General features: G+C 37.2%; 1 protein-coding gene across 1 annotated transcript in view; it reads right to left on the bottom strand.

Moving 5' to 3' along the window:
- Positions 1–5,739: 5,739 nt before the first annotated feature.
- Positions 5,740–24,849, bottom strand: part of gcn1 (GCN1 activator of EIF2AK4) — an 88,947-nt gene continuing 69,837 nt past the window's right edge. Inside the window, exons 45-58 of the mRNA XM_053503670.1 lie at positions 23,513–23,677; positions 23,247–23,408; positions 20,028–20,120; positions 19,716–19,859; positions 19,143–19,412; positions 18,753–18,866; positions 18,441–18,671; positions 17,825–18,018; positions 11,916–12,030; positions 8,707–8,803; positions 8,150–8,298; positions 7,509–7,619; positions 6,715–6,936; positions 5,740–6,384 (exon numbers count right to left, since the gene is read on the bottom strand). Of these exons, the coding sequence (XP_053359645.1) occupies positions 6,259–6,384; positions 6,715–6,936; positions 7,509–7,619; positions 8,150–8,298; positions 8,707–8,803; positions 11,916–12,030; positions 17,825–18,018; positions 18,441–18,671; positions 18,753–18,866; positions 19,143–19,412; positions 19,716–19,859; positions 20,028–20,120; positions 23,247–23,408; positions 23,513–23,677 (2,193 nt within the window). The 3' untranslated portion in view covers positions 5,740–6,258. The remainder of the gene's footprint in view (positions 6,385–6,714; positions 6,937–7,508; positions 7,620–8,149; positions 8,299–8,706; positions 8,804–11,915; positions 12,031–17,824; positions 18,019–18,440; positions 18,672–18,752; positions 18,867–19,142; positions 19,413–19,715; positions 19,860–20,027; positions 20,121–23,246; positions 23,409–23,512; positions 23,678–24,849) is intronic.

The following is a 24,849-nucleotide window of genomic DNA, read 5'->3' on the forward strand; positions in this document are numbered from 1 at the left end:
CATACACAGTCATACACAGTACGATATGCAGTGAAATGCTTATACGACCGCCAGTGACCTTAAAAAGAGAATTGAAACTTATAATAAGAAATAAATATGAATAAAAGAAATACGATAGAAAATTTTATTTAACTAGGATAAAAATAGAAATATACTGTACATAAAAATGGAAATATATACTGTACATTGAACATTTTTTTAATTAAAATTTGGCGAAGAAAGATGGTGTGCAAATTTGCATAAAAAGTGACTTATTAAGGTGCCTTATTAAAGTGTCGTTGTGCAATGGTCCAGAATGTAAACATAAACATGTAAGTGTAGATGTGTGTGAATGTGTCCATAGTGTCCATGTATGTTAAAAGATTGTACTAGATCTGCTTCTACTGATATGTTCACAATCACTCCTCTGAACATGTCCAAACCACCTCAATCTGGCCTCTCTGAGTTTATCTCCAAAACATCTAACATAGTCTGTCCTGTCCCTCTGATGAACCCATCCTTGTCACTCCCAAAGAGAAGCTCAACATCTTCAGCTCTGCTACCTCTAGCTTTACCTCCTGTCTTTTCTTCAGTGCCACTGTCTCTAAGACGTAGAGCATTGCTGGTCTCACCTCTGTCCTGTACACCTTTACTTTCATTCTCGCTGATACTCTTTTAGCACAACACACCTGAAACTTTTTTTCACCCATTCCAACCTGCCTGTACCCGCCTCTTCACCTCCTTTCCACACTCTCTGTTGCTCTGGACTGTTGACCCTAAGTACTTAAAGTCCTGCACCTTCTTTACCTCCGCTCCTTTACCTGTATTCTCACCGTTCCTCTTATTCAGACACATGTATTCCGTCTTACTGCGGCTAACTTTCATTCCTCTGCTTTTCAGAGCGTACCTCCACCTCTCCAAGTTTTCTTCCACCTGTTCCCTGCTCTCGCTACAAAGCACAATGTCATCTGCAAACATCATAGTCCATGGAGACTCCTGTCTAACCTCATTTGTCATCCTGTCCATCGCCAGAGCAAACAAAAAGGGGCTTAGAGCCGATGCAGACCCACCTTGAACTCTTCTGTCACACCTACAGCACATCTCACCTCTGTCTTACAGCTCTCATACATGTCCTGCACCACTCTAACATACTTCTCTGCCACTCCAGACTTCCTCATACAACACCACAGCTCTGTCGTACGCCTTCTCTAAATCTACAAAAACACAATGCAACTCTATTACCTTCTCTGTACTTCTCCGCCAGCATCCTCAACGCAAATACTGCATCTGATGTACTCTTTCTAGGCATGAAACCATATTGCTGCTCAAAAATGCTCACATCTGCCCTTAACCTAGCTTCCACTACTCTTTCCCACAGCTTTATTGTATGGCTCATTAGCTGTATGCCTCTGTAATTGCCACAGCTTTGCACATCTCCCTTGTTCTTAAAAATCGGCACCAATACACTTCTCCTCCATTCTTCTGGAATCCTCTCACTCTCCAAGATTTTGTTAAACAAGCTAGTTGGAAACTCTACTGCCATCTCTCCTAAGCACTTCCATACCTCCACAGGTATGTCATCAGAGACCAAACCCGCCCAAAAGTTTCTGATGCTGGAAAAAATAAATAAACCCTTAGAAGAACAAGAGGGCCCTTCACACACTCACATAATAGGGCTTATGTCATAGTGCTTGGGCCCTAATTGTTCTTTATTACTTTGGTGCTAACTTACTCATTGTTTTATCCAGTCTAAGTAAATTAATTTTAACGATGGATGTTTGTCACAGAATTTAATGAAATGTACCTGACTGTCTACTGACTGATTTTTATTTACTTCATATCTTGTACGATGAGGTGGCTCTCAAACACATAGTAATGCTTCTGCACACCACATACCCCGTTTTAGTTTATTGGATGAATATATGCACACAGCTGCATACCAAAGAAATATTAATGAAATGTATATAAAAGCACACAGCCTTAGGTGATATACAGAGAAAAACTCGACAGCATGCAGCCTTCATAATAGATGCTGTAATGAAGCATATTTAGGAAACATTGATTAAAAGGGAAAAGTGTGGTGAAAAAAGTGCACAAGTATCAAGGATAACCATAGTCTTAGGAAAATTCACAAGCAAAGCCAATTCAAGAACTACAGATGAGGAACGTCTGAGTTTCAGAAGGAGTGAAGAGTCCAGTCAGTGCATCAAGAGCCACCACGCATAGACGTCTTTAGAAAATGGGCCACAACTGTTGAATACCTATTATTAACATAACCAAGTGTCTTACCTGGGTTAAGGACAAACTGGAGTGTTTCTCAGTTGTCTGTCCTCTTTTCATTCTATTTCTCTTTTTTTGGGACGCTATCTTATTTGCTGGTCTTGGTCCACTGCATTTTAATAAGTCCAAAATCAACACAGCTGTCTACCAGGAGATTTTAAAGCACTTCTGATTTTTTTTCTCCAGAAGTCTGCTGCTTCTCACTGCTGACAAGTTTTATGGAGATGTTGATTTCCTGAGAAATTTAGCACCTGCCCACCGTGCCAGAACTACCACTAACTGATCATGAGATTTTACTGTTGAATGTTCGGCCAACTCACCTGACCTGAACCCCACAATGAATCTATGAAGTATTGTCAAGAGGAAGATGAAAAGCACCTATCCCAACAATACAGTTTAGCTAAAGGCTGATATCAAAGCAATCTGGTCTTCAAAACATGTTTTTTTATCCGGTGACACAGGCTGATCGCCTTCATGCCATGTCACATTGATGCAGTAATATACTTTTCAGAAGTTTGCCATTTCTATATTGTATATGCTTTTTTGTTGATTTTTGGAAATATTACATTTTATATTTAGATATTTATTACACACAGACCTATATATTTATAAGTGTAATTTCTTACACATAATTTCCTTTAATTTTGATGATTATGGCGTACAGCTAATGAACGGCCAGAATTCTGTTTCTCAGAAAATTTTAATATCGTGTAACACTAACCAGTTAATCAACCCAAAACACCTGCAAAGGTTTCCTGTTCCTTTAAATGGCCTCTCAGTCTGTTTCAGTAGGGTACACACTGATAAGAAGCAGATTTGGGGGACTCATGGACGTAGGGAATTACGGTAAACTGGTATGTTTAGATGCTGTCCTCCCCAGTCTCATTGATCACTCAGGTTTGTTGACGATGAAGTGATTGTTTGCTTTACATCTCAGGGAGCCCTCATGTCCTCATTTCCTTCTGATAGATTCAAGAATTTGGGAGAGATTCTACAAGAGTGTACACGGCTGCAGTCGGTGCTTTAAGAGCCATCACACACACACATGTATCCAGGACATTGGCTACAACTGTTGCATTCCTTGTGTCAAGCAACTTATTCAATTTTATTTATATAGCGCTTTTAACAATGGTCATTCTCTCAAAGCAGCTTCACAAAAAATTTAAGAGGTTTTTTTTTTTTTTTAGAAAAGAAATAATATATATATTTGGAAGTGTGTATGTGTGAGAAAAATGTGTCTAGATAATTACATGAATGAATGATGAATGAAATGTCTCTGATGAGCAAGCCAAGGGTGACGGCGACGGTCACCCTTATGAACCCTCTGACTTATAAACCAGAGACATCAGGGGCATCTTACCTGGGCCAAGGACCAAAAAGGATTGCTCAGTGGGTCATCTTTTTAGATGAAAGTAAATTTTGCATTTCAAATTTCATTTGAAAATCAAGGTGTTGGTCCACTATGTTTTGTTAGGTTCAAGTTTAGCACAGCCATCTACCAGGAAGTTTTAGAGTACTTCATGCCTTCCTCTGCTGACCAACTTTATGTAGATTCATTTTCTAACAGGACCCGTCACCTACCTCCACTTCCAAAAGTACTTGTACCTGGTTTAAGGACCTTGGTATACCTTGTCTTGATTGTCCAGTAAACCCTCCTGACCTAAACCACAGAGAATCTATGAGATATTGTTAAGAGAAAGATTCGAGACACCAGACCCAACAATGCAGAAGAGATAAAGGCTGCTATCTCTGCCACCTGCCCTCTGTGGTGGGATGGGGGCACCTTGATACTGTGGGCTCTCTTTGATATTTTAAATCAAAACCTGATGGGCTCTGTAAGAAAGCTGAAGATGGGTTGTCATTTTCAGCAGGATAATAACCCAAACCTCGAAAAATGATTTCGCAAGGACACAATTAAGCTTCTCTCATGACCATCTTAGTCCCCAGACCTCAACCCAATTGAACACCTATGGGGTGAGTTGGAGGAGAGTGCATAAGACAGGACCCAGGACTCTATCTGTATTCTCCAATTTTTGTATATGGTATAGAAGGAGATTAAGCGCTGTCTTGTTGGCAAAATGGGATCACAAGATCGTACGAAGTACAACATCAGGAGTGGCAATAATTGTGGCACACAAAAAAAATCGTAATGTGGGATTTTTTTCCCTCCACTGAATAACTGTACTGTTTCTCAATTAAAGGTTGGATTCTTCTCTTTTTCGTATTGTGCTCCTATATTGTTCAAATGAAATATGAATTTATTAGAAGCCTAAGAACACATCTAGGCTTCTGTATACTGTATTTATCTCCCAACCCTGTATATAATCCCTTTATATGAGAGATTTTTCACCACTGCTGTTGAACTGAACACACTAACAATAGATGTTTGCAGAGGTTTATCTTGAGTATATTGTAGTAGTAAACTAAGCTCCGACACTGGCTTCAGACGCATGTAGAGTGTTTGCGGTCATGTGAGCTGATGTCATTTCACTACATTGACAGGAATCAGAATTGGAATTCACAGTTATTTTATGCCATTTGAACTTTGAAATGCACCTGCAACCTTCAAATGACTTGTTAAAATTATGTCAGATGTTTCAAACTGTTCAGCTTATTTAAAAAGAATAAAAATTAACCTCACAATTGCCCACTCGTTTAGCTGTGCTGGAGATGGGGAAGGGGCTGTTTGCAGTTGGACAGCTTTTTTCCCTTAATAAATGAAATCATTATTTAAAAACTTAATTTTGTATTTATGTAGATTATATTTGTGCAATATTTATATGTGTTTTTGATTATCTGAATCATATAATTGTGACATATATGCAACAACAACAAAAAAAATTAATCAGGAAGGGGCAAATACTTTCATGGCACTGTGCGCTTTTATATACACTATATTGCCAAAAGGTATTCTCTTGCCTGTTTTCACATGCATACAAACTAACATATGAAGTAACATTCAATTCTTAACCCATTCAATTCTTAATCCACTTGGTTTTTATGTGCACAATTATACACAGATTAGTCATAACATTATTACCATCTGCCTAGTATCGGTGTTCTGATACTGTTCCATCACAACCAGCGTTAACCTTTCTCTCAATTTGATCTATACTAGTGCTTCTATTGGATTGCACTACACTGCCCAGCCTTTTCTCCCTATGTGCATCAATAAGCCTTGGCCACCTATTACCCTGTTACCAGTTTGCCGGTTTTCCTCCCTTGGACTAGGTCAGAGCAACTCCAACTGCTTCCTCCAAGACCAGCCATACCTTTTTTAACGCCTCCTTATGCTGCATCACAAGAGAAAAGTGTGATCTGCTCTCTTTTGCATAAATAAGGCCACAGATAGCCATTATTAGTAAGTATGGTCTTGTTTGACAAAGACAGCATAACCCTTTCCAGACTGCAGAACCAATTTTGCTCTCCTAACTCTAAGAGCCATGGGTGCTATGGTATAATCAGGAGTGAAACTTGCAATCTCCCAGAGATAAATGTTTTATTGTTGTGGCACTCAGGAGCTAGAAACAAGAATACTTTGAACTACTATACTTTTTACTTTTAGAGACTGTTTGTTAAAAATTTATCAAATCAAAAAGTTTTTTAGGTATTTTATTAATATAACCACTATCAAAGGATACAGTGGTGTTTGAAAAAAAGAAAAAAAAAAGAAAATCAGTGTCTCACTTTAGGTTGCTCCAATCTCAATGTGCACACTCCGTGAACAACTACAATACTGAGAATACAAGATAAAATCGACACTGATGCTCATCCAGTAAAAATCAAAACTAGGCATCAGAAGTATGTTAACATTTGGCTATAACTGTCAAATATTTTTTTTTTGTTTTTGCGAATTCAATAGGTCAAATATTTGAAAGTCCAAAATATTTTTTTTGTGGGGCGTTTTCTCTTCATAACTGATAGTTTCACATAGACATCATATTCTCTAATAACTCAGAACTGGCTGATGGACTGTCTTGAAGCACTGATTTGGGCAGATCACGTGAGGATGGTGTCATCAATTTCTTCATTGGAGTCAGGGAGACCCGAGATCTTCTTCAGCGATCGGCGGTAACACTCGGACAACAGCTCATTACTGGCTGAGTCTAAGATTGCACTGACATTCTAAAACAAGCACAAAGGAAACATTTATTAATGAGCAATCTTGTGTTACTGAAAACTACTACTACAGCTTCTAGTGTGTACACTATAGTCTTACATGGTATGAAAATATGCAGTTAAAAAGGGCGTCTACTTTGAATCTATCAAGTGGTGTGGTATTCTTTAATACTATTTAGAAATTCAGAATGTTCTGTGGTCTTGACGAGACAGAATACATGTGATACATGATGACTTTGCATTTGTGTAATTTGCATCCAATTTGTTATTAAATTTAAAATAGGAATTAAAAATGAGTGTAATAAAACTATATTTCTTGTTTAATTCTGAATGTACCTGCATGACAGAATCTCCTTGACGGAGTCGTAGCAGGTTGACAATGGTGTGTTCGCTCTGAGCACGGACACTAGTGTTCTTGTCTTTGGTGTTGTCCAGCAGAGCTTTGATGATTGGTTTAATCAGACTGGGCTCCAGCACCGGGGTGTCCGCATCCTTCCACACCCACCATAGCACTCGCTCCGTCACCAGACGGATATCACTCGACTGATTTTGTAGACTCTAGAGGAGATCATATTTATGCCATTCTGAATATATAAAATCTTTATAAAGCTTGCACAACATCAACATAAAAATATCTGATTTTAAGTACTACCCATTTTTATTCCCATTTGAAATCCTTCACTTAAACCAGGTAAAACAAATAACTAAATTTGTTCTCTTGGGACTGAAAAGGCTAAGGCATCAAATATTTGATCTCTATTTGCATTGTCATTAGAGACACATGCCACACTGAACATTTATGGAGTTATTGTATCTAATTAGCCAATCACATTACAGTAGCACAGTGCATTAAATCATGCAGACACAGATCAAGTGCTTAAGGTAATATTTACATCAAACATCATAATAGGGGGGAAAAGGGGATCACTTTAAGTGCATATTTTATATCATGTGTTTTAAATGTTTCATTTAATGTGGTGGAAAAGTTTGACAAACTTGTCTGTCGTCACTTTTCTGTCTCTCCCTCTATTTCATTCTCACTCAAAAGGCTGCTGTTAAATTTACTATAAAACCAAAAAGCACCTCTTTCAGGACAGAGGAGAAAACTCAATGCAGACTTCAGCACTAACCTTGACCAACTGAGGGATAATACGAGGTGAGACAGCATCTGCTCCAGCTGTCCTGAGCTGGTGCCTCATAAGGTAACCCATTGCTCTGATCCCACTGCAAGCTATGGGAATCTACAGTACCAGCACACAAATAAAGAAAATTGAGAACAAGAAGGAACATCAAGTCATAAAAAATATATCCCATTACTCCCAGGCTTATAATATTTTGTTAGTTAAGAAAAACTTATACTATTGTGTTTATTATTCTACAATTATAATTGCAAAATTAAAGTAAAATTACTCAAAGTAGTAGAATAAACAAACAATAACAGTATTTGAAGAAAGATATTTAACATGTTTAAGACTGTATACTACATGGCTAGAAAAATGCATCTGTTTTAAATGTTTTTTAATTAAACATACTCCAGTGTTACTTTAAATAACAAAGCAAGTGGTGTGCATAAATTATATTCTGATACTGTATATTCTTATATTGATGTATAGCGAGTTTTTAGATGACTAAATAATGACAGAATCACAGAATAATTATCTTAACGATCATTTTGATTGAAATGATTTCACAATCCCTTGGCCGCATAATCATTTCTATATTTTAGTGAAATGCAACATGATGAAGAGAATATTTTGCAGGAGGGCATTACTCTGTCTGAAGTGGTGCCAGATAACATAATTTCCAGTACAGTGGAACTGTACTCTGGAGCACACAGCTGTTCGGGTGCAGACTTCACAGCAACAGCAAGAGCCATGCTGCGGCCATGGCGCACCATCCAGTCTACTCCAGACATATCCGCTGTGGGAGATTTCACATCAGTCAGTACAATTGTCTACCATAAAGAGAGCCATGAAGTAAATTTTGCATTAGCTGAAAAATAAATTCTAACATTCTCAATGAACAATTTTCCTGACTGCAAATTTAACCTGTATTCTTAGTTAAATCAAGACCTTATATGTACAGTCAGGCCAATTAATGAATGAATGTATGTGTGTATGAATGTATGTACGTATGAATGTACGTATGCATGCATAATATAGAATGTAAAATATATAATGATTTTTCATATACAGAGGCACACATATGCATACGCACGCACACACAAAAAAAAAAAAACTTCCACGTACAAATAGGATGAAATTACTAATGAGAAACCATTACTCAGGTGGCATTACACAAGAATATTTTCTCTGTGTTGGAGCTTACCAAGGACATGCTGTTGTAGAACATTCCTCAGGTCTTCTTCAGACAGGAAAGCACACAACACACCAACACACCCAGCAGAGGCCATTCGTGTGGCATCCTACACACAGACACAGAATGTGCACACGCAGATTTAACATTGAAACCAAGGTGACATATGACTACACTCTCAGAGGTTGACCACTGAAAAAAGAATGCAATGAATATTAAACACATTTTTACTCCTCATATACTTGAAACATAATGTAGCAAATAAGTGAAGGTACCCAAATACCCAGTTCTTCTCTTAGCACTGGATATGTAAACAAATATTTTATAAATTGCAGTTATAAACCCCATAATCAAAACCTGACCACATCCACGGTCAGCTGTGCAACTATAGTTTAAACCTCTCCATTATCTCAAAGATCGTAAAAAGGTTGTAGCATATAGCAGTTATTTTTATGGGAGCACTTTTATGAAAGTGCCAAGTAAGGTATTAGACCTCATCACAGTACAGAGACAGCACTGTCTGAAGTGGTAAATTACCTACTGTACTGACCCTCTGATGGGGGTTGCGTCACCTTGATTGTGTTGCTTGACCTCATTATAGATTATAAGAGAACCATATCATATTATCCTCTTCGATTGACAACTGAAGCCTAACTTTCATATTAATTAAATTGAGGAATTTGTAAACGACATTAGACACTAAACGCTCAAATTTCTTCTATTAATTGTGACAGAAATATTGGTATTAAAATTGGCTGGCTGACATGCCAGGGTGCCCTCACGTCTTCTGTTTCCTTCTGATTCATCTTTTCATTTATGTTGTCAGTCTTGACGAAGTGCCTGCTTGCTTTCTGAACAAATGTACAGTAGTATTTTCTATGTTGTGTGACAGTAAGCCATACTTATGTTTCTTATTCTCTCAAATATACATATGACAACAAAGCATGTTTCCTTCATGGCTTAGAAAACTATAGCCTAACTTCAGTACTTCTGTGTTAAGTACAGAATTTTTCTTTCTGTCTCGGAGGACCAACATAACTGGGCAAAGTGCAATTTAATACATTTAAAACATTTAGAATATTACTGTAAATGCCTGTCATTCACTCTCTGTATGTATACATATATTCATTGAGTACAAACATATTACTTAGTCAACTGTGTTTACTTATTGTCTAAATATATTTATGTAAATATTTTTTTACTACACAAATGTCCATATTTTATAGCCAGATTGTATAGTATACATTTATACTGTTAGTATTTGTTATTTTATTTTATTTCCCCTATTTCTATCTTATTTTACTTTATTCTGTTGTTTCTTAATTTTTAACTTTGTACTGTCCACTTGCTGCCGTGGCAAAACAAATTTCCCACTTGTGGGACTAATAAAGGTTCATCTTATCTTAAACCATGAAGATGGTTTTGGACTGAATTTGCTAAACTGTTTTACTATGAATGCTTATGACTGCAATTTCTTTAATCGTAAACTGAACTTACCTCAAATTACCACTTTGTACCCAAGTGTCAATCGGTAAATTGATGGCAACCTTAAAGTGGAATTCTTTTAAACTGAAATTAAAATCCTGTTGTGTAGTTTCAAATTTGACCATATAGTACACAATTATAGAAGAGATTTATTTATTATTGTGCTGCATCACCCAAATGAAGATGGGTTCCCTTGAATCTAATTACTTTAAAGGTTTCTTTCTCATGTTATCCCAAGTAGTTTTTCCTTGCCATCATCTCCACTGGTTTGCTTATTAGGAATAAAATGATAAAGCTATGAATGTTAAAATTTTTAAAATGTAATTTATATATCTTGAATTTATATTTTTGTAAATCGTTTTGTGAAAGTGTTCAAGGTTAAAAAGACCATGGTGCGATACAACGCAGCATTCACTTTGGGTCCACAACTGTGTATTTTTGTATGCATTTACTGTACACTGTTGTGTATTTGTAATTTATGTGGTCTTGCATATTATCATTTGCACTATGGTCATGAAGAAAATTTTATTTTATTCTAACATACTGTTAGAACCAAGGTATGAACCAAAAAGCTGAACGACATCTTGCTCCTTAATATATAAGGATTTCCCACTTGTCAGGCAAGTAACCAGACATGCTCATCCCGGAAATCTCCACTATTTAGAGACACTAAATTTGTCCTGCAGAGACCTATAGACAAAAGCCCAGTGCTTAGCCGCCGTTCGGTTTGTTCGCTCGTATGCCAAAAACACTTTGCATTCTGAGGCAGATTTCATTACAAAATTTCAGTTCTTAAGTGGGGCATTTATATGCTGAGGTACCACTGTACTTTAATTTAGAACATTATATTATTATACATTACAATTTAACTGCACTGACAGTGTAAAACCCCAGTCTTATTCAAATGTTAAAACTAACCGTGTATTTGGCCTGTACAGTCAAAACATGTCTCAGAATTATGCAAAAGCAAATTGACCTTTTTCTAAAACAAAATAAATCATGCAGGTACCTGGGCTGTGGATTGTAATGTGCATCACAAAAGTTAAAAGATTATTAAATTTTTTTTCCCAGATTTTTTTCTCTAATTTTGTCACGTCCAATTTCTCCCGGTCACTAGGGGGCTCTCACAGGCTACTACTACCACTCAGTCGGGAGGGCGGAAGACTATCACGTGTTTTCTCCAAACAACGTGACGCCAGCCAACCGCATCCTTTCAAACTGCTCGGTCACGCTCCGTTGGGGGTGGCGTAACACTCTAGGACAGCGCTATCCGCTCGCGTGAGCTCACAGACGCTCCCCTGATTGGCTGTAAAGCCGTAACTTATGTGGAAGCACAAAGTACCTCTCAGCCCTCCCCTGTGAGAGAGTTCGGCCAATCAGCTCTCTCTAGGCCTCTGGCTGTGAGAGGTTACAGCATCACCCGGGAATCAAACCAGCTACCCCCGGATGATGGGGGATGGATTTTCACATGTACAGGCTGTTTCATCTGTACAGGCAAACCACAGGGTTTTGGATCAAAAAGTTATTTACAAAATATCTACATGATTGCTATTTCTTTATAAACACAAAGAGTCATTTTAAAGAATAGTCTCCCATTCATAATAAACTTTTGGTGTTATGCATACAGTAGTCACTTATAATTAGAGAACATTTTAAGGATACCTTATTGTCATCTAAAGTCATCTAAAAGAAGTACAATCAGCACTGATACCCACACTAAAAACAGGTTGTCATACCTCATCATGTCCCAGCATGCCTAATAACGTGGTGGTGATATTCTTCTTGATGGCAGGGTCAACTTTAGCTCCTGCACCTTGAATGACGAACCTCAAGGCTTGCAGCATGGTCTCCCTGTATCACATGTCAGAAAGTTGGGAATTTAATAACTTCTAACACACTTTCTCCATAAAACTAGGAGTGTCAAAAAACCTTGTCAGAAAATGCAACAGTAGCATGAACTGAGAACTGATAGTTGATTTGTGCTACTATATATATATATATATATATATATATATATATATATATATATATATATAAATAAATAAATGGTACATGATAATGGAGTAAATGTTCTATAACAGTAAGTGGAAAATGTTTTAATACTTTACTATAACATTTATTGGATCATTTTGATTTATATATTTGGATAGAGAAATTATCCACATCAAAGGTGGAAAAGTATGGAAATTGTCAACAATAAACAAACAGGAGTCTGTAAAGTCTCCTTACCTAGCACTGTATTAAAAAACCCAACACCACATTATTTGATAAAATTTTACCAAGTAAATTTAATTGTTTGTTGAGCATATGCACTCAATTAAAATCTTGTGACCGTAACATCCTCCAAAACAGTTAGGACAGGGCCAATTTACGAGTGCTGTTAATCATGTAAACTAATCATTCATAGTATACAAGAATACAAGAAGTTTTAAAAAAACTTAATCCTTAAGCTGAAGCCTGAAGCTTAATCCTTCTACAGTAAGGATGAGGCAAGGCAATTGATTTGACAACGGATGCAATCGTAAATTATTTAATAGTTCCTAGATCCCTCGAATGTATTATGTTGTGTACTATATTATTAAGAAATTCAAGAAAGCCCGTCAAACCTCAATGATATCAAAAAAATGGTGATCTCGATCCCTCAGACATCGCTGTCTTAAAAACGGTCATGCTTATGTAGTGCATATAATGATGTAGGCTCAGGAATATGGCAAATACCGTAGATGCTATTAAATACCATGTAGAGCTATCAAAGACTGTAACTGGAAACAAATTGTTGTAATCAACAGTTGTCATGCTCTCTGAGTCAAAGAGGAAAACAACCATGCAAGATGTTGTCAGCATGAGGTCTAAAAGCCAGCATCAGTTATGGTGGGTAAACTGCATACAGCCCTATTCAAAAGTTAGTAGTTAGTTAGCTCTAACCCCCTTACTGCTTCCACATGATTTTAGAAGGTACGTTGCAGCATTTATAAAGGCAGATGTTTTTTAAGTTTAAAAGCAACACTCCTAGAGAAGCAATTGTGTTATAAAACTATTTTCAAACATTACAGCGAGAAAGAAAGCATTCAACGCAGATGCCATTTTTGCCAGGAGTGGACTTCCCAGCACAAGGGTCAGACCAGATAATGCCCAAAGAAATAGAAAAACCCCCAAGAGCTACATCTCAGAACCTACAGTTTGCTTTGAAGGGAGCTAGGAGAAAGCCTGTCCAAAAGAACATGGAAGCACGACTGAGGTTAGCACAACTGTGTCTGAACAAACCTCAAGACTTTTGGCGCAACATCCTATGGACAAATGAGACCAAAATCTAGTTGTTTGGTCTTAACGCCCAGCGCCAAGTTTGGCAAAAATCAATTAGCATTTCAGCAAAAACATCTCATAGCCACTGTCAGGCATGGCAACGGACAGATAATTTAAGCTTGTTTTGCAGCCACAGGACCTTCGCACTTTGCGGTCATTGAGGTTATCATGAACTGCTCTGTATACGCGAGTATTCTAGGGGCAAATGTAAGCCCATCTCTCCAACAGCTAAAGCCTGGTTAAAATTGGTTAATGCAACAAGACAATTACCCAAAGTACACCAGTAAATCTACATTAAACAGGATTAAAAAAATAATGGCTCTGATTGATCGGCCGGCAATTGAAACCTGCCGATTAATGACTTAATTTTTATAGAACGGTTGTCTCTTAACTGTACTATTAAATAATCCTGTAATATCCTGATAATGCGAAATACATGAGTCGTCGCCAATCTGGGAATATTACCACTCTCTTTAAAAGGGAATCAAAACTTAAACGTCTGCCAAACGTTTTAATACAGCAAACCTTATAAAAACAATGCAGCTTAAATAATTTGAGTTTGAAAAGTTATCCACAAAGGCAGCAGCTAAATCTTTTAAGTCAGACCTCACGCAACCACAGAACCAGAAGCCCTCAAAAAGCGCAAGCCTTACTCTGCGCAGAGTAAAAAGTCATAAAATCATTATCACAAAAATAATAATAATCTGTTTGTTCGTATTTGGATTTATTGCCATATCAGCTTCTCAGGCTATTTTATGGCAAGATTCACATTAAATATTAAGCTGATTTATTATGTTATAATGTAAGTGATTAAGAGAGTAGTGAGAAAGTTAAAAGGCTATTATAATAATAATAATAGGTCACATAATAGCATGGTCTTTGTCAGAAGAACAAGGTTTTACATTTGGTTCTTTATGTGCACTTTGGAAATTGTAAAAAATTTTCTGGTTTTGCCTTGCAGAATATGTTTTTTAAATCTTGTTCCGGTAGAAATAGTTTTCTTATAGTGTTTAAACTTGGGCAGTCCTAAAGTATGTGTTTTATGGTTAGGGTAGTTCTGCAGCGCTGACAGTTTGGAGCTTTTTCATCCTTTAATAAATAAACATGGGTAATATTTGTATCCTATACGGCACCTTGTATATACTACCAGTTTGTGTCTTGATTCGAATGGGTGATAACTTCTTTTTCCTACCACTGGGTTTATTTCAAATAATTTGTTTTTGTACTGTTCCCATTCTGCTTGCCATTTATTTGATATATATTAATTTATCAGTGGTTTAAGGTTAGAGGGTGGAATTTGGCATACGCTAATTGTTTCTGTAAGAGCTTGTCTTGCTGCCATGTCAGCTTGTTCATTTCCCATTATTCCACTATGTCCTGGAATCCAGTAGAAGATACTGTAATATTGTGATGGTTCTCCGGTAGTTGCTTTGCCTTGATTAATATATAAATAATAATGAAATATAACAAATAAAGAAATCAAGACTCATTCCCACCTTTGGCTGAGGTAGCCTCAATGCTCTCTATATGCTGGCTGTGATATTTATAAAGAAATGCTTGTCCTCGCCGCTATCTAATGAGTATCCATGATTGGCTCGCCAAATACCAAGTGACTGATGTCTGTGTTTATTTCAAAATGTTCGATTCATAGTTTTAGTTTGTTATCCACGGCACATTATAACAAGTGAGTATAGTAGGACAGTCGCATTTTGGATAAGCTTTTCGTCATTTGTAAGATGATGCTAATTAAGAAATGGAAAATATTTGCTCTTTATTTGAAATATGAGTCTATGATAACTTTTGTGATACTTTCTTAGATCTTTATTGTATATGTGCACTGCTGGATAGAATAGTTATAACTAAATAAACGCTTGGAAGAAACTCTCGGATCACCTTCCCAGGAGTGCCCGGCCTACCAAAATTTCCCCAAAAGCATGACAACTCATCTAAGAACTCATAAAACAACCCAGACCAACATCTAATAAACTGCAGGCCTTAGTTAAGGTTATAATTCAAGATTTAACAAAAAGGAGAAAAAAAATGCGTTTTTTTCTGTGTTTATAAAGTTGAACTTTTGAAAGGTGTGTGTCTTATTACATCTGGCATAAAACAAACAGCATTATCTAAGAACATCCTACCAACAGTCAAGAGTGGGGGTCAATTACTTTTCCCCCCACATGGGGCTAGGCAGATTTAGACAGCTTTTTTTCTCTTAATAATCATATAATTAAAAATCATCACTTAAAAACTAGATTTTGTATTTACTCAGGTTATTTTTGTGCAATATTAAAATTTGTTTGATGATTGGTTGATTGATATGCAAATATGTAAAAGGAAAAAAAAAAAGCTGCTAAAGGTGGATCTACGAAGTATTAAATCATGTGAGTACTTTGTATTGCCCATGTTTCTTTTTCATTTTGGCTTACTTTTTGTTAAATAATTAATGGCACGGTGGAAAAAGTTACATGATGCTTCATCAGTTACGATTGATCGTAGTGGATCTTATACGATTGGTTAAAAAACAAAATTTAATTAAAAGATGGTATAATCATTGTTGAATGTTTCTGTAATGTTTCTGTTTATATAAGGGCAACATTAATGCACAAAAATAGGTGGTATATTTGTTTCTTTTCAGAGACACAATTGTATAGGTGCTAGACTAAACTTTCCTGCTATAACACAAATATATGGCAACAAAGACCCAGTACAATTTCGAAACTAAACCTGACCTGTGTAATGAAAGAATGGAAAAAAAACTCCTGCTAGCTAAACTTGATCAACTTTAGTGCACAAATGCTTAAAACGTATTATTAACAGTAATAGTGATGTTACACATTGGTAAACAGTCGAATGTTCCAACCTTTTCTGAGGATGTTGCAGCTACCAGATTTGAAATGAGTGAATTAAATGAGTTTGTAAAATATTAAATGGTGAGGATATTTAACTAATTACATCTTTTTGGTTTTATTGTCAATAACCATACTTTTTCAACATTTCTGGAATTGGGCGGTATTACTAACCCGAACCTGCAGCTTTTTTAGCATTTTAATAACCAAGCTAAACCTCCTCTTTCTCATAGCAGATTTTGTTGTACTAGTGCCTTGGTTCTCAAAGTGTGGGGCGCGTACCACTAGTGGGGAATACAGACATGACAGGTGGGGCGCAATGAACAGGAGGGAATTAGTGGAAAATAATAGGAAAGTACCTATTCTAATTTATGCTTTTTTTATTGACAATAAAGATTGGACACTCGAAACTAAACAATCACACGCAAAGAAATGAATCATTAATACAAGTAAATTAAAATAAATCAGAGAAAAAGTGGAACCATAGTGCAACAATAACGGTTTAACGTCGGCATGTTAATTGCAGAGGAACAATATATAAGTAAACATTCAGCATTATATATGTAATTTTATTTATTCCAATGTGTATGCTAATGTTTCTGTATTTTTGTTAAAAATGTATATTTTATCAGGCGGTACTAATCTGGCATTTCTAGTTGCTTTTTGATCCATCAGGCGCTGAACAGAAGGGAAGATGAATATCGTTCTACGCTTTTTGTTGGTGTGCGGCATTTTGCTAGGATCCCTAAATCATTCGTTGCGCCGTAGAGAATAATAGTGTTTATGCTTTTAAACATGTATAATTTAAGGCGGATGTAGCTTAAAAAAAATGTGGAAGGGAAATATATATGTGGGTATCTTATTTGCGGGTTTATTTACGCAGCTATTGAATTCGGAGATGCGAATATGCGAATATGAAATTAACTTTACCGCTGACACAAAGCGGGTCAGTAGCGTAGTGAGCATAATAACATCAATGGATACATTTGTTACATGGACCACAAAAAAGCAGGCGATTCAGCACTATCAGCCTAATCAACCAAAAAGCCAGCCGAAAGAAAAACATGATGAAGCCTATGTTGCACTTGGATTCATGGTGGGGATTGGGGCAGACGAGAGACCTTTGTGTGTTTTGTTTCTTAAACCGCTGGCAGCAGACAGCATGGGACCGAACAAAGTAGGAAGACACTTGGAGACAATACACCCCAGTCTCATTAATAAGCCACGAAGTAAGCCTGTTATAACAATTGCACGTGTATTTTATCTTATTATTCTGTGTTATTCGATCTTATTAGTTTAAAAATTTATATTTTAATAAATGGTAAATTTGGCCGATTTCGTTATCATTTTGTTGACAAGTGGGGCTTGAAAATTCGCCCACCCCCTTAAGTGGGGAATGACAGAAAATTTTTGAGAACCACTGTACTAGTAAAATAAAAGATGTTGCTAAAATGTTGTCTATCTATTGATCTAGATCAGATTAGATTACAGCACACCTGACACCTGAGTCCTCAGTGTTTCGAATGGCTGAGAGCTGCTCTGTAAACAGTGGGTCCACTTTTGTGTGTATGGAAACAAGTTGTCCCAAAGCCTCAGCCGCCTTGAGCCTCACAGGCCTGCTCATGTCCTGCAGGGCTTTTAGGAATGTCGTCTGGAGCTGTGGAAGGAATGGCTTCAGCGCTATGCCCACCTATAAGGAATATATAAGGAAATGCTGTGATCCAGACATTGTGTTTGATTTTTTTCCCCCACATAAAATCCTTCTCCATTTTCAAACTTTAAAAATAACAGACAAATAAATACTGTTGCTAGTGTACGGTCAATGCCACAGCACAATTTAACATTGGATTGAAACTCATAAAACACAAGTTTTGATTTTTATTAATTGTGTAAAACTGCTTTACGACAATGACAATTGTTAAAAGCGCTATACAAATAAAATTAAATTGAATATGAATTACCAAAAAAACATGCTGATGGAAGCAATATAAGAAAAAGGAGTATATTAGACTCTATTAACTAGCTTTTACTATGCATATAATTTTTTTTTTGTAATATTTAGTGAAATGCAGGTAACAACAATATATTTACAACGAAAAATAAAGCAGAAACCTTTCGAAGGAGAAGGGTAAGGGTCTCAAGCAGAGCCGTCTTCACAGTCCAGGCAAAACGATCTCCAAGTATACGAATGAGTGGCCCAGTGATATTAACTACAGAGGGCCGTAGAGCTTCAGCGGAGGTCAGCTTGATGACAGCACCTAATGCACGTGCTGCATCCTCCTTCTGCTCTGGGCTTCCTGTCAGCACCCCCTCTCTCAGAATGGGCAGAATACATGTCACTCCCTGAAGCAGGAAAAAAAAATTGTGAGACTTCGAAAGTTTTATCTTAAAACCTGTCTTAATTTATAAGCAACATTTTTGTACCTTTTTGGGCAGACAGAAGCCAGGCAGATATTCCCCCTTGACTTCAGCTGCTGCTGAACGGATATCTCTGTGCAAGTCATCGATCAGAGCAAGCTGACTTCCAGCATCCAACTTCTGCATCCAACAAAGTAGTAGTGTGGGTGTGTGCAAACGTACTCAAGGTACACATCTCATACTTTTCAACCGTATTAAAAAAGCTCATGCTTGGTGGGGACATCCCTTTTCTTGTGGAAACAATTTAAAACTAAAGCCTTTGAAATGTTAGAAATGACAAAATGTTTAAATTTTGGTTGTTCGTATCTTTTGGAAACTCCAGGGCAAAAATACAGCTAAATTTTAATTACAAGAAGACTTGAAAGATCCCCTGACTGTTATTTATTTTTTGCATACCTTGGTGATGGAATTAATGGTGTCCCAGCTCTGATGGAGAACCTCAGAGCTGGGATCATTGAGCAGGCGCACAAGGCCGGAAAGCAGCGTGCGTGTGTGAGTGCTGTAGTCAAGTCGTGTTCGGGAGAAGTAAGCATTCAAGATAGTAACAGACGCCTCTCTGAGTCCAGCATCTGTTCCACGTGTTGCCTCCAGCAGATCCTCGATGATGATACGCTGCCCCACTTCATCTTCAACTGACAAAATCACAGTCTGGCAGCTGCTTAATTCCTGCATAGGAGTGAATGCATCACCAATTATATTTACATGTACACATAATTAGATTTTATGAAACGCAAACTAAATAATTCAGAACTAAAAGTCAGTTAAAAAAAAGGAGGGGGGTGGTTACATTTTCACTTTAGACTAGAATCTGTCATATAGCAGGATAGTTTACCTTGATGTGGTAAACAGTACAGAAAAGCTACAGAAATATATACACATTTTTTATCAAACAATATAGCAAAAACTGATCTGCCAGCATAATGATACAGGGTTTTTCTGTTGGTTTTATTGTATTGGTATTAAGGTTACCTGGGGTCCCTCCTCAGTGCCCAGCTTTTCTTTAAGAGATGAGAGCAAAGCAGGCAGAATCACACCCAGGTGCCGTGTCAAAGCATCACCCGTCACGGCAGACAAGAAGGCCAGTACGCGTGTATTCACTGGGGGGGCAGTGAGCTACAAAGAAGGAATGATAAATACAAAAACTAAATTAGGGAGAGAACTAAGCCACAATTATAAGGATAAACCACAATTTACAAGAGAAAGTAGTTTCATGACAGATGCTCAGGAAGAATTATTCAAGAGACAAATATATGAAGGAATATTCTGGAAGAGAAGAGCAACCTTGGGCACCAGGTAAGGCAGCACTGATCGACTCTTCACAGCCATAACTTGCTTCAGTCCATCCAGAGCAAACTGAGCAGTATCCTCATCATCCTGGGAATAAGGAAAAAAAGGGCAGTGTTGCATGACTCTTATTAAGATATAGTTCCCACCCACCAGCTATGTAGCTCTCCTTTATCTCAGCTAACCAGAGAGTATCAAGGCGAGCATGTCCTTACTCCAAGAATCTTGAAGGCACTGTAATCTTTCTTGAAATGTTGTTCATGCTATATCACAGGGCTTCAACTTTAGTACAAAAGTCTCTCCAGGATATTACAATGTCAGAAACACAAATAATGCACATTCTAAACAATATTTATTTATTCTGCACCATACAATTTTATCCAATCACTGAAACTTTTTTCTTTTTTTGCACCATGTGCAACGTTTTGGTGAAATGCAAACAAAAGTCGTCGATTTATGCTTTTCCACTGCCAAACATATTCGGGCATGGCTAAACAACATACAAAAGGCAAGACAAATCATTTACAAGTCTTTTGTATTGGCATCTTTCTAAATAAATGATGCTCTATGTAAACTATGAGGTTCTTGTGCACTTAATATTTTAAGATCCTGTTTAAGCTTCCCTTGTTTTCTTTGCAATGCTTTTTGGCTTTGCAAATAAAGCATATTTTGTTTAAAAATTTGTGATCCCAAGTCTTTTTGGTAAGATCATTTAAACATTTAGAGATGTAGTTCTCACTGGACCAACTTCCTGTAATTTTTTATTTATTTTAAAGGGGTCATACAGGCCTACATGCACTTTTTTAAGCTGTTTGGACTGAACTGTTTGTTAGGAGAGTGCGTACACAACCACTCTACGATGATAAAGAGCCGCCCAGTAGTTTTCTTTTCATTTATTACAATAACATGCCCCTTCTAAAATCAGGCCAATCGCAAATGTCTGTCACTGTGACGCCACACCACAAGAGGCCGCTCCTACACTAGTTGATTGACACTGGTGTTTTAGCAAAGACCTGCCCCGAGTGAGAAGAAGCTGTCGGCCATTGTTTTTCGCCGCTGGAGCAAAATGGCGCCTAAGCGAGTGTGGTGTACAGTTGTTGGGTGTAATAGCGAACACAGCAGTCGTCATTCACTACCGACATCCGAGCCACTGAGGACGCAGTGGCTGAATTTTGTTTTTGAAGCTAACGTCCCCGCCGATTTACCTAAATCATTCATGTTTGCGATAATCATTTTTCACCAGACTGCTTTATAAACGCGGCTCAATATAAAGCAGGTTTTGCTACGAAGCTGCTCCTAAAAAATGGATCTGTACTAACACTTCGTGTTCCTGCTTCATCTTCACCAGGCTCACTGAGTGTAATTCCTTTTTCTATGAATCTTTGCAGATCGCCTTTTTAATAATCACGATGAATGCGGAGTGTAAGTTAACTTATACTCTCATAGAACATGGTTATGGCTTCTTCTCTATGTACATCCGTCTCTATATAATCCCTAATCGCCCGTTTATAATAAACAATGCATTAAGGTCTAGTTGCAAACGGTGTATGTAGTCGGAAAACTATATTATGGTTACCTTTGTAACGTTAGATGGTTTATAACGATGTCTGTCGAAGATTAAGAAGTCATGTAAACACATCAGTAAACACATCGCGTTCGTATCTATCTCAGTAAGTTTCTCCGCTTTTGTTGTTGTTGCTCGCGGCAGCGCAACAGCCCGTTAATTCATGCCCATGCAGTGATGAGAAAGACAAATCGAGTCGAAGCATGTCCATTCTTTTAATTTTTGCGTTGTCAGGCGATATTACAAACTTCCCCGTAGGTTCCGTACTTAAATTAAACCAAAAACTACTTAAGAAAACAGGCTCTATATTCCAGCGTTTTTCAGTTTGGACTGCATTACCCACAAAGCACTGCGTTGTGGGCAATGCTTTGTGGGTAATGCAGTTCAAAGCATTGCCCGCACTGGACTCCACTCCCGTGGCTATACCCCACTTGTGTTGTGAAAACGCGCCCCACAGAACTGGGGATTCAGAGATCATAAGCATTTAAAGGAACATGGTAACATGGTAAAGGAAACCGGTTGCTGAGAACAGAGCTAGTTTTTACCAGTTAAAAGTAGTGTTTTTTTACACAACCATTGAGAATTTTTAATTAAATATATTACAAACTTTTCATTAGGACCCTAAAGATCATATTAACATTTAATGAAAAATGTGTCTGGATGACCCCTTTAAAAAAGAGGCTAATTATTTCAGGTAGGTTTCAAGTTTTTAAACAGAGATAGAGTTTGAGTTTTTTTTTTTATTTCTTATATTCGTTTAGAATTGGTATCAATCTGAGGCAGATGTGTTAAGTTTGCTATGCGATCTTGTGTAAAACCTATTTAAAGAAATCATTCCACATTATTAAACAAGTGACAATTCTCAGAAAATTTTGGTTAACACTGAGGAAGAAAGAGGTTGCTAAAGATGAACACTGTGTGCAATGTCTAATAAAAGGAATAAAAAAAAGACATTTTATAAAACCTTTAAAAAAAAAAAGTTACCACCATATTTAATCCACACATATCCTGTGGTGTCTTTTTGTCCGATATTAAAAATCATTCTTATGTTATACTAACGAACCAAAACTAATGTATGATTTGGTCCAAACCAAAAGGACCAAACAACAGGTGTGAACATACTCTAAGACTATTAGGATAACATACCATGTAGGATAATGTACCATCCAGAAATACCACCGACTACTGAGTTGCTACTGTACAAGTATTAATAAGAAAAGAAACCATGATGTGACTGTTGTCCCCTGATCTCGATCCTATTGAAAATCAGTATAAAAGTAATATCTATAAGGGTGTGTGGCAATATACCTTGCAGCTCTGGAAAAAAAGTCATCTCAAAGAAGGTATTATATTACCACTACTTCGTATTCAATAGAACTGTAAGTAGGTTTCTGTAATACATTAAACCGTATTATGTGTAATTATTTATAATATAAATAATACTTACCTAAAATCAAAATGAAATAATATAATATTAATTTAGAAAGTAAATGGAGAACTACAATTCTAGATTGTTACTCTGAGTAGACAGATACTCAGACAGCATGCGTTTTAATTTGTGGCATGTTCTGCACACTGACAAATGATAAATAAAAGGAGGATGAAGAGAGTTTAAAAAAAATCTAAAAAAAAAAAAAAAGTTTCAGTCTCACCAGTTGTTTAAGCAGAGAGGGGAGGATGTCATCCAGTGCTTGGTGGCCAATGGTGGCATGTAGCTGCTCAAAGGTTTTAGCTGCAGCCTCACGCACATCCTCTAGTGGGTCACACAGAGCTTTGCGCACTGTAGGCACGAGGGACTCGGAAAACACCAGCACCTGTTGGACACATAAATGTACAGATGAAATACAGCTAAGCAATGTAGTTTAAAATGAACATGATTAAATTCTTTTAATCAGAAAAGAAGAAATAAGCAACCTACAGCATCTTTGCTAGTGGATTTCATAATTTCGCTGAGACCAATGCACACACCCTGCCTCTCGTCACTCTTATCAGAGCGCAGACCCTCCTCTAGGATGGGGATGATTTCTGGAAGGATCTTCTCACCCAGCTTTCTCACCAAATCCCCCAGAGTACGTGCTGCAATCTGGGAAAAGGGAAAGTGCATCTCAAATCGCAAGTAATTGTTACAGTATTTCCCCACACACAGAGCATAATTGGGCATGCTGTCCAAATATATTGATGGCCGCTCAAGTATATTTGCCCACCCTTTTTAAAATCTGTCTGGGAGAATGACATCATCCGCAATCAACTATCTAGTAGCAGACAGTTTCCTCCCGTGCTACTGCTCCTATACCAGATTATTTTGCAACTGCATGAGCTGTGTATTGAGAGACCGTAAATGCACAGACGCCAGCTACCGTAAAAAAAAGAAGAAAAAAAAAAAGAGCAGTTACACATGCTCTGCAGAGAAAAACAGTTTCGCACAGTGAATGGGCTCTTCTTGTAAACATTTAAATTTTACTGCTCCTGGACTATAGGAATACTGTAGAACTCAAAAAAATCTTTTTTTAAAATCCCATAAAACAAAAGAAAACGATCCTTAAAATATGTGACTTTATGCAAACAATGCTCTGGGTTTTAAGAGATATGAGCTCTGAAACAGTGCAATGTTTGTACAGCAAAGTGTTTGATTCTTAATTTTTTTACTTGTCTTACATATACTGTAGGTAGATGGTAGGAAAGGTTTGAGAGTTGGAACTTTTAAATGAAAAATGAACAGAAACCAAATAAATAAAAATATTACGTTAAAGGACCATATGTACATAAAAGACCATTTTTGCGCTAGTAGGTAAGGTCGGCCCATTCCCCCGGCTACCACTGCAAATATGTTTCAGACCTGTGCAAAACCCCATAGATTTGTGTGCTCCATAATGTATATTCCAAAAAAAAAAAAAAGCAAAAAAAAAAAGCTTTGTTTTCATGGTCACTAGTTGTTGAGTCTAACCGAAATAATTCAGATTAGAGATTTCAACGAAACTGTTAAAGGGGTCATACGGTCCTACATGCACTTTTTTAAGCTGTTTGGACTGAAATGTGTGTTAGGAGAGTGTGTACACAACCACTCTACAATGATAAAGAGGCGCCCAGTGATTTTCCCTTCATTTATTAAAATAAGATGCCCATTCTGAAATCAGGCCAATCTCAAATGCCTGTCGGTGTGACGCGACACCAACAGAGGCCGCTCCTACTATTTGAAATTGGTGTTTTAGCAAAGACCCGCCCCGAGTGAGAAGAAAGCTGTCGGCCATTGTTTTT

Source organism: Clarias gariepinus, chromosome 9 (assembly GCF_024256425.1).
Source record: "Clarias gariepinus isolate MV-2021 ecotype Netherlands chromosome 9, CGAR_prim_01v2, whole genome shotgun sequence".
In the NCBI taxonomy this organism is placed as follows: Eukaryota; Metazoa; Chordata; class Actinopteri; order Siluriformes; family Clariidae; genus Clarias; species Clarias gariepinus.